The sequence below is a fragment of the Pipistrellus hanaki genome (assembly GCF_964339955.1).
Source record: "Pipistrellus hanaki genome assembly, chromosome: 7".
Classification (NCBI taxonomy): domain Eukaryota; kingdom Metazoa; phylum Chordata; class Mammalia; order Chiroptera; family Vespertilionidae; genus Pipistrellus; species Pipistrellus hanaki.
In genome coordinates this window covers 12653458-12664255 of record NC_140509.1, presented here as the reverse complement: position 1 = coordinate 12664255, position 10798 = coordinate 12653458, and the positions used below count along the sequence as shown (strand labels likewise).

The 10798-nt window shown below is 46.8% G+C and overlaps 1 protein-coding gene across 10 annotated transcripts in view; it reads left to right on the top strand.

The window, feature by feature from the left end:
* Positions 1–706: 706 nt before the first annotated feature.
* ZNF318 (zinc finger protein 318) overlaps positions 707–10798 on the top strand; it is a 67775-nt gene continuing 57683 nt past the window's right edge. For 9 of the 10 annotated variants that reach the window (XM_084890488.1, XM_084890497.1, XM_084890489.1 and 6 more), the window contains exons 1-3: positions 707–1424; positions 4231–4379; positions 10041–10680. In XM_084890488.1, coding sequence (XP_084746614.1) covers positions 975–1424; positions 4231–4379; positions 10041–10680 — 1239 coding nt within the window. In that variant the 5' untranslated portion in view covers positions 707–974. The remainder of the gene's footprint in view (positions 1425–4230; positions 4380–10040; positions 10681–10798) is intronic. The other variant, XM_084890487.1, reaches the window with a different exon arrangement.

Below are 10798 nucleotides of genomic sequence, written 5' to 3'. Positions count from 1 at the left end.
CCCACAACCTGGGCATGTGCCCTTGATTGGAATTGAAGCCTGGACCCTTCAGTCCCCACGCTGAAGCTCTATCCACAGAGCCAAAACAGCCAGGGCTTTCCTAGCTTCTTCCAACCCTGCCTCGGATTTAGGATGGTGAGTGATCTCCCTCATGACCATAAGTTCTGATTAGAGGCTGAAAATTTACTCTGATGTCCGGTTTGTGTTGCGTTCTCGCTCCCATTCCGCACTTTTTCATCCTCTAGAAATCAGGCAAACTAGAAGGTAAACTGATGGTCATACCTGGGGGCATACCTCTGACACACCTAATGTTTGGGAACTTCTTTATATTCCGATCCCTTGTAACCATTTATTGTTCCCACGTACACATACAGTAATAGGGTTGGGGACAGGAGTAGAGCGGAAAGTGCTCCCGGAAACCTGAGCCCACCGCACAACCTGACGTCCCAAGCATCCAGGGAAGAGCAGCATCGTTCTGGCTCCTCCCTTAGCCCCGCCCATTTCTTCCCGACCCCGCCCACCGTCATCGGAGTCACGTGGCCTCGGGGGCGGGGCGCAGCCGGAGTGAGCGGCTCAGCGCCGCCATCTTGTTAGTTTGGAGGCGGAGCGTGTGGAGCGCAGGTCGCGCGCTTCGTGTCCCCTCCCCTCGCCCTTCCTCGGGCCCGGCCTCGCGCTCCTCCCCACTTCTGGCTGCTGTGGCCACTCCCTGAGTGAAGCAGCGGGGAGAGGGTGAGGGGGTGTGTCCGGCGTGTGCTCGCGCCCTCCAACCGCCAGCCGCGGCCGCGGCGGCGCGCTCGGCCGGCCCCCTCAGCCCCCCGGACCGCGCGGGGCGGAGGGGAGGGGGCTGCTGGCGCTGAGGGGGCGGCGCGCGGCGGCCGTGGCGGCCGGGGCTGCGGCTGCGGCGGTACTCTGGGGCCGCGCGTCCGGGGCGCCCGCGCGTCAGACCCGCCGCCGCGGCCGCCGCCGCTGGAACCATGTACCGCAGCGGCTCCCGCTCCTCCGTCTCCTCGCACCGGCCCAAGGAGAGCAGCGGGGGCTGCCCGCGCTCCGGCCGCAGCTCCGGCGCTTCCTCGGGCCCGGGTCGCCGCTCCTCGCCGCCGCCGCCCTCCGGCTCCTCTTCGCGGGCTCCGGCGCGCCGCCCCCGCTCGCCCTCAGGGCACCGCGGCCGTCGGGCCTCGCCTTCCCCATCCCGGGGTCGCCGCAGCACCACGTCCCCACCCCGCGGCCGCCGGGCCTCGCCGTCCCCGCCGCGGGGCCGTCGCGGCTCCCCTTCCCCGCCGAGGGCTCGTCGCGGCTCCCGGTCGCCGCCGCCGCGGGCCCGACGGCTCTGCCCGCCCGGCTTCCGAGGCAGCAGCCGAGGGGAGTCCCGCTCCGACTTCGCCCGGGACGGCCGCGGAGACCATCCAGGCGACAGCGGCAGCCGGGTAATCCCACCCCTCGACTGAGACTCTCGCTACCCCGGCCCCGTCACCCCGGGTTCTCGCTTCCCAAACGCCCTCAAATCCCGGCGCCGCCGGGCCTCCAGGCCAGGGTCCCCGAGTCGGAGGTCCTTCATCCCCCGGGCGACGCCGGACCCGGGGCTCCCCGCCCGCCCGCCCGCCCCGGAGCTGCTTGTGCACAATGAGGACTCGGGACCGTTCGGGCGCCGGGTCGGGAGGAGCGTTCCGTCCCCCGGGAGGAGGCTGTTGCGGTGGGGAAAAGTTTGCCAGCGAGGGGACTGTCTCCAACCCTGTGCCTGCTACTTTCCCCGTAGTTGATGCTTCCTCAGAGTTGCGTGTTTTTGTGTTCCCGTAAACACGAGCTGCCCCCCAGGTCACAGGAAAGAGGCCGACATGCCTTTGTGGCGCGTTAGGGTCGCCTCATCGGCCAGGCAGACCCCGGCGTGGAGGCTGCGGGCTGTCCTAGCGGAGCGGCGCTCCGAGGGGGTGCGTGCCCGCCCGGCCGCCCGTCTCCCTGAGTTATGCGGCAGGGACTAGTGCTAGCCTGAGCCCTGCAGCTCACCCAGCCTCTGGGCATGCACAGCCTTTTGGGGTGAGGCATTTAAGGTGATTTCCTCCGAAGAACAGCTGAGGGACCCAGAGAGGGTTAAGGAGGAATCGAGGGTACCGCTCACAAGTGGAGGTGCTGTGATTGAATCCACGACTGCCTGGTTCTGGGCACCATGATTTCTGTCGCCCTGTTTCCCTGCTAGGGGACCGAGCATGAGATTACAAAGTTTAGGTGAGACCTAACATCGACCTCTCACTCGAGCCTCCTTCTCGAAGGGCCTCTGGGTAGGGTCTGGTGTTTTGACTTACCTTTGCATTCACCAGTCATCTGTAAAACCCCATCGCGGACCCGGCTGTTTTCTTGAGAGGCTCCCTGACAGTATGGTCTTGTCACTCTGGTCATAGGTGAATTGACTGGTCACTGAGTTAAGATTTTCATAGATGGGCAGCTATAGTCTTGAGTGTTAGTCACTACAGAGCAAGCAAGGAAAGCAGAACACTTATTTCCAAACTGCCCTTTTCTCCCATGCACAACCTCAGCTGAGCATACTTTGTTTGCTTAGGCTTTTCTGTCTCAGTAAGTGACCTACTCATTGCTCAGCCCACCATCTCCCTTCTCCCAAGCCTAATCTGTCAAATTAACTTCATATGGCTAACCTGTCCCCTCTACCTCCCAAGTATATCCCCCAAACTGTCCTCCTGCTATCACTCTCGTCTAAACCCTACTATGTCTTGCCTGGATTATTACATTCGGCTTCTTTACACGCCACTCTTATTACCTTCCAGTTTATTCTCTACCCAACAATCAACATGATTTTTTTTTTAAATATATTTTATTGATTTTATACAGAGAGGAAGGGAGAGAGAGAGAGAGTTAGAAACATCGATGAGAATCATCGATCAGCTGCCTCTTGCACACACCCTACTGAGGATGTGCCCGCAGCCAAGGTACATGCCCTTGACCGGAATCGAACCCGGGACCCTTCAGTCCCCAAGCCGACGCTCTATCCATTGAGCCAAACCGGTCCCGGCAGCATGATTTTTAAAACCTTGTTTTATACATTTGAGAAGTATTTATTGAACATCTACCATGTGTTAGGTGCTGTTCCAGTTACTAGGGGCATAACTGAGCGAACCAGTTAAAAACTATGCTTTTGTGGAGTTTGAATGCTAGCAGAGGAAGTTGGATAAATAAAATAGGGAAAATGTTTGGCATGTAAAATGCTTAAGGAAACAGAGAAAAACAGAGAAGGGAGTTAATAATTTTTGATAGGGTAGCCAGGGAAGGCTTCTGGGAAGGTAACTTTTTAGTTAATATCTGAAGGCGATGAGGGTATGAACAGTGTGAGCATCTGGGGGAAGAATGTAGTCAGATCATATCACTTTCCTTCTTGAAACTCTTCTGTGGCTTCTTAGAATAAAATCCAGCTCTGGCCAGTGGTTAGAACATCAGCCTGAGCACCGAAGGGTCACAGATTTCATTATTTGTCAAGGGCACTTACCTGGATTGCAGGTTTGATCCCCTGCTCCAGGGATCTGTCACATTGATGTTTCTCTCTTTCTGTCTTCCTCTTTTCCTTTCTCCACCTTTCAATCTATAAAAAAATCGGTGGAAAAAATAGCTTTGGGTGAGGATTAACCACAAAAAAGAAATAAAATCCAGTTTCATAACTGGTTTCTCCTATCTTCCGTCACTTTTATGTAGTCACAGTGATCGCCTTTCTGTTGATCAAAACATGGTAAGCGCATTACAGAGCTTGTTCTTTTTGCTTGAAACATCCTTCCATCTGTTCTTTGCAAGACTGACATCTCATCATTCAGGCCTCATCTTAAATGGTATCACCTCAGAAAATCCTTCTGTAACCATCCTATCAGAAGTAGCTCCATTTCTCCAATCTCTTTTGTGTTGTGTTTAAATGACTTTATAGCGATCAGAAGTACTTTTCTTTTCAACCTGCCTTGCCCCCTTCACTAGAAATGTATAGGTTCTGAGAGCAGATGTAATTCACTTCTCTAGTCCCATGCCCAGTACCAGTAAATGAAAGAATGAGAAGTCACTGATTGGGTTGGAAGTGTGGGCTTTCATTTAAGAAAATGATAATTTTTAAAAAAGTGCTTTATTTTTAGAGTGGTATCTTACTATAGCCATTTCTCACCTTGTTGGATTACGACTTTGTGACTAGGCAGAACATTTTTGGATACAGAGATGTATTGACCTGTTATATTATCTTTACTTTTGTAGAGACGATCTCCTGGTCTTCGTTCTGACTCTTTGGAACAGAGCTTAAGAATCACAGTTGGCAATGATCACTACTGTGTCGGCATACCAGAACGGCGGCGGCTTAGTGATAGATTGGGTTCACCAGTGGATAATCTGGAGGACATGGACAGGTGGGCTTTATCTGAGGCAGTGTTATAATAGTGGTTGAAGGTAGAAATGTTGATGCTTTCTGAGTGGTATATTTGAAAGAGTAATGCCAGCAGTCAAGTTAAGCCTAATAACATTGGAAAAGACTTTCTGGGCGGGGAAAGTATACTGATGTAGACTCTGTTGCTGAAAGAATTACATGAAAGAAAAGACTTTAAAGGTGATCTTGGTTCCACTGGAAAAGGGAAGGCTGAGGGGACATAGAATCCCCTAAATTTAAAACAGATAAGAGGATATGGATTCTAAAATACTGGTACTAGGTGTCCCTTCTGCAAAAGGAAAGTTCTGGACAAAATAGGAAATCTTTTTTTTAAAAATATATTTTATTGATTTTGTACAGAGAGGAAGGGAGAGAGATAGAGAGTTAGAAACATCGATGAGAGAGAGTCATCGATCAGCTGCCTCTTGCACATCCCCCACTGGGGATGTGCCCGCAACCAAGGTACATGCCCTTGACTGGAATCGAACCCAGGACCTTCAGTCCCCAAGCCGACGCTCTATCCATTGAGCCAAACCGGTCCCTGCCAAAATAGGAAATCTTTGATAAAGTTATTTTTCTTCTTGTCCAGGCTGAAGTATAGATTCAGAAAGTGTTTAAATTAATGTGTAATATATGTATCTATATTAAATATATAAGCTAGGGGTGTCGAACTCAATCAGAGAAGGGGCCAAAATCTAAAATCCAGCCTAAATCACGGGCCGAATGGTTTACTGAACAGTCATAAACTGACAATGTCATAAACTGACAGCGGAGTGAGTGATGACAGCGCGGTGCGGGCCACATTGCAAGGCCTGGCGGGCTGGATTTGGCCCGCGGGCCTTGTGTTTGACACATGTGATAAGCATTAATAGGAAGTTACAGACCTTTAAAAATGTTATTATTTTACAACTATTAAATGCTGAGGAAGGGCAAGTACACTCTACAGAGTATTAAATATAGATCTCAGGTACTAGGACTTAATCATATATGGGAAGTAAATAATCATGTTTTTCTCTCACAAAAGTAAAAAAGTAAGGACAGAAGTGCAGGGAAAGCACTCAGTTTCTGAGATTTGAGAACCATGTCTGATGGTCTCTACCCAGCACATTGGGAGTTTTCACAAATGATGATTAGATGTTCTTTCAAACTAAGACTTTCATGCAGTGGTACACAGAGCATGGGCAGGCAGGTGGGGGACAGCTGGCAGGAAGTCTGAGGTCCAGTGCTGCCCTTTGGTAATATTTACTTCAAAGTTCCAGTGGCTATCTGGTGCACTGGAGCAAGGCAGTCCAGCCCAGTGTCATATAACACTGAGGCTTCTGAAGGTAGGGCTTCAGGGTATGTTGACTATATCACTTAACTGAGGAAACAGCCCTGTCCCTCTGTAATTTCTATTTTAGGAGATGATTGAGTAGGCAGCATGAGTGGGTGGTGCGTGTGTGTGATTGTCTTCCTTCCTTGCTGAGGTTTTGAGGTAACTTTAGCATTTCCTCTTGTTAGGCCTGAGCTGTTTGTCACTCCCTTTCTATGAGTTTCATTATGCATGTGTTCTTCAGATAGTCAATTGTCTGTTTTTAAATTATAAAAGTTAAAAATTTTCTCTTAGGGAGTTTGGGGCAGTAATCTTTCCAGAATCCTGTATTTCAGAGAGAAAAGTCTATTTTAGAGAAAATGAGATTAAGGTTCTAAAAGGAGGCCATTCTTTTGACTTTTGCCCCTGCACTCTTGCAGAATATGGTTAGTGTGAATAATTAGTGTCCACTAACACCAGGCCTCAGGACTATTGGCAATTTTAGGATATCTCCTGAAAGTGAGTCCAATTTTCAGCTAATGAAACAGGCCATGTCCATCCTTTATATGTTGTTTTTTTGTTATTTTTTCCCTGAGATCCAAAAATTCTTTTTCTTCCCTTATTGAAGCTGTTAAATTTTTGTCAGGTTTGGGTTACAGATTGCTAGGGTTATCAGTATCTTCACCCTTGGCGGCCTGTATGTAGGACTGTAACTTATTTTGAAAAGGGAACATGATTAAGTTGTGTGAAGAAAGACTTGTGGATGTGAGGTTGATTTCCCCTGGTTATCAAAGTACTCTGCATGTTGTAAGTTCCATTCTTGAAATTACTGTACCCTATCTCCTCCTTGCTCTGACATACTTTGAAGGAGTAGAATATTCCCCCCCATCCCCCGTGATTTGCCTTAGGGAAAAGACTGAGCAAATACTAGCTTTCTTTAGGCATTTTGAGGAATCAGTAGAAGAAAAGAATGGAAAGTTTGGGCTCTGAAGGGCCTTTTTAAATTTATTACAGCTTTATTGAGCCATAATTCATGTATCATACAGTTCGCCTATTTAAAGTGTCCAGTTCAGACCGAGACCGGTTTGGCTCAATGGATAGAGCGTCGGCTTGGGGACTGAAAGGTCCTGGGTTCGATTCCGGTCAAGGGCATGTACATTGGTTGCGGGCACATCCCCATATTTATTTTTTTAATATATTTTATTGATTTTTTTACAGAGAGGAAGGGAGAGGGATAAAGAGTTAGAAACATCGATGAGAGAGAAACATTGATCAGCTGCCTCCTGCATACCCTCTACTGTGGATGTGTCCACAACCAACGTGCATGCCCTTGACCAGAATTGAACTTGGGACCCTTCAGTCTGCAGGCCGATGCTCTACCCCACATATATCAAACACAAGGCCCGCGGGCCAAATCCAGCCCGCCAGGCCTTGCAATGTGGCCCGCACCGCGCTGTCATCACTGCACTCCGCTGTCAGTTTATGACATTGTCAGTTTATGACTGTTCAGTAAACCATTCGGCCCGTGATTTAGGCTGGATTTTAGATTTTGGCCCCTTCTCTGATTGAGTTCGACACCCCTACTCTACCCACTGAGCAAAACCAGTTGGGGCTGAATTTTAATTTGTTTAATGGAATTTGTAAGTGCAAAAACAAGTAAAGAGAATAGTACAGTGAGCCCCATGTGTCCATCACCCACACCCAACAATCAATTTTTTTAAATAAACAGAACTTACTTTAGGAAAGAATTGGTCTTAACCAAAGCTTTTATAGAGAGTCTGTCACTGGACTATTCTGAGCTATAGGGCTCAGTTTTATTACAGCCAGTTTTTCCACTTATCCTTTGGGAGACCTAGGGAAGGAGGATAGGAACATATAATAAGCAACTTGATTTCTGCCTATATTTACATTATTTATTATTTTTTTTTTTTTTTACTCTTTCTATGCCTTCATTGTTTTTTGGCCTCCTTTTTATGGAGATTGCAAGTCTGGAATGAGACTTTCTGAGAGTCATCTCATTTCTAGCTTCTTGGTATTTAGTGCTTGATTAGATCTTGGGTTAGTATGCCATTTGATGGTGACATGTAGTAGTTCTAGTGGGGAGCTGAATGTGGGAGCATGGATGGCTTTGCTACTACTCACAGAGCCTGTGTTTTTTCCCCCTTCACAAATATCAGAAACTCTTATATGGTAGGTAGTATTTTAGCAATGGAGTGACTCACATCATGGACAATACTTTCTGGAAATAGGGGGTTCATGGCTGACAAACCTACAAAGTAAAGTATTTTACTTTAGTTAAATTTGATTTCAGAGATTGTCCTTGGTTTATTTCCATCCTTTTCTATTTCATTCTATATGGAGAATTAAAAATTTCTCAGATTATTGTGGAGGAGGTGAATAACAGGAACCTGTATTCCCACAGGTGACACTCTTTTAGAGGAGGTGATAAAGTTATTTATAGCTGTTAACCAGGACTGAAGCTTTGAATAAAGTCTGGGCTGGTGAATAAGAAAAGTCAGTTCTTTGATATTCTAACTCAGTGGTCTGCAGACTGCAGCTCGAGAGCCACATGCAGCTCTTTGGCCCCTTGAGTGTTCTAACGCCACTTATTCAAAATAGACTCGCCCAGGCCGAAAGCCGACTTCTGAGCATGGACCATGAAGTTTCAATCGCCTTGTACATGTGCGCCGGCACGTGGCATTTTATGGAAGAGCCACACTCGAGGCCAAAGAGCCGCATGTGGCTCGCAAGCTGCGGTATGTCAACCACTGTTCTTAGTCCCAGAGGAAAGCAAACTATAAAAAAGAAAAGAAAAAGTAAGTCATTTCTAGAAACACAAAAAACAAGAGTAGCTACCAGAAACTGTAGAAGACACCAATAATTAACATCCTTTGGATGGTAATTCACTCTGAATGATGTAAGTTTTTCATTCAGATTACTTAAAAGTCATATGCTTAAAGTGCTAGGGAATCTTTATTTCCATCTGTGATTTAAATCAGGAACTTTATTTTTTGGACAATAGAAATTCTCTGACCATAATACATAAAAAGATTAGGACTCTTATGTGGTATAGAACTCTGAGCTGAAAGGACAAATGACCCATCCTGTATTTTTTTTTTACCTTTATGTCACAAAGTTTATTTCTATGAAATAATAATATATAGTGAGCCAAACCATCACAAACTCTTTCCTGGGCCCAAGATTGGCAGAGTACTTGTGGCTGTCCAGGCAAGGCAGGAAAGAGGGTAACAAAATAGGCTGTGAGGGAGTTTTATGAGCCAGCAAAACAGCATTGGAGAGTCTTCTAAAACTCATGAGAAAATCATGCCAATTAGATCAGTAGATAAAAATGTTTTTGTTTTTTTTCTCACAGTGAAATCCTTCTTTTCCAAGTGAATTATTATACAGAACTTTACTAGATAAACAGATAAAGTTGGGGCTAGTATGATTCAATAAGGTGGGAGGCCCAGAATCTGTTTTCCTAGTACATGTCCTTTTTTGGGTAGTTCCTAAGCACTGTTTAGAATCTCTGTGGCACACAACTTGAAAATCAGTGATTTGAACTGGTGTTTGTAAAATTTTAAGGTGCTTACAAATCACCTGGAGATATTGTTAAATGCAGATTCTGATTAGTAGGCCTCAATGGAGCCTGAGAATTTGTATTTCTAAAAAGTTCTCAGGTAATATTGATGTTGCTAATTCAAACCACACTTTTAGTAGCAAGAAGCTAGAATTTACCTATTGCAGAGTTTTGTAATCCAGGGCTCTTTGTAGTCTGGTAGTGGTGTTTTCAGTCCCCCAAAACCTAGCATGATACTTTATACCCCCAAAGTCAAGTCAAAGAAATCAGCCTAAGAGCTCTGTTACATAGATTAGTAATATCTTGCCTAGCCAATGTTGCTAAGTGGTTGAACCTTGACCCATAAATCATGAGGTCACAATTCGATTCCCAGTCAGGGCACATGCCTGGGTTGCAGGTTCTATCACCAGTAGGGGGTGTGCAGAAGGCAGCTGATCAATGATTCTCTCTCATCATTGATGCTTCTATTCCTCTTCCCGTCTCCCTCCTCTTTCTGAAATCAATAGTAACTCTCCCCCCCCCCCCCACACGAACACACATATTTAGTAATATATCCCCTTGGTTAGAGGCTGAAGTTTCTTGGGTCTGCCCCAGGTGAAAGAGAGGGGAAATGTTCCATGTATATCTAGAGATTTGTTCTTGGACTTCATGATTATTGTCTTTGGTCCTAAGCATTCTGTAGCATCCTTGTGGAATATCAGTTTCTTAGCCTTGTCTGGTCTTGCTCTTTTCCAAGTCTATTTGTATTTAGTAAGTCTTATCTCTTTTCTCAGGGATGACTTGACTGATGATTCTGTCTTCACTGGAAGCTCCCAATGCACTCGAGATCTTGAACGATATATTTCCCAGGAGGAGGGGCCTCTCAGTCCCTTCTTGGGACAGCTTGATGAGGACTACCAAACAAGAGAAACTTTCCTGCGTCATTCTGATTATAGTCCCCATATCAGTTGTCATGATGAGATGTTGCATGGAACAGAACGGAGTAGAGACAAATTCAAAAGCTCCTATTCTATACGAACCGAGGAAAGGAGCCGGGAGGCCAAAAGGCCCCGTTATGATGATACAGAGAAGATGCACAGCATGGGAAGTGATCACCCAAATTTTACATCAGGGACCCGCAGCTATCGACAGCATAGACAGAGCCTAAGCCCTAGGTTTCTAGATCCCGAGTTTCGAGAGCTGGATCTTGCCAGGCGAAAACGAGAGGAAGAGGAAGAACGAAGTAGGAACTTGAGTCAGGAGCTGGTGGGAGTTGATGGTGGTGGTACAAGCTGTCCCATCCCTGGATTGTCAGGTGTCCTAACAGCATCAGAGCCAGGATATTCTTTACATCAGCCTGAGGAAGTATCTGTGATGCCCAAGAAGTCTATTCTGAAGAAGCGGATTGAGGTGGACATGGAGTCTTCTATGCAGGTCTCTGCTTCGTTTCTTCTGTGGCCTCTTGCTAGTTACTTTATATGTTAAAGCCTGGTTAGTTATATGGGGGCTCTGTCCCTAGGCATCATTGTAATATGTGCTGGACCAACATTGT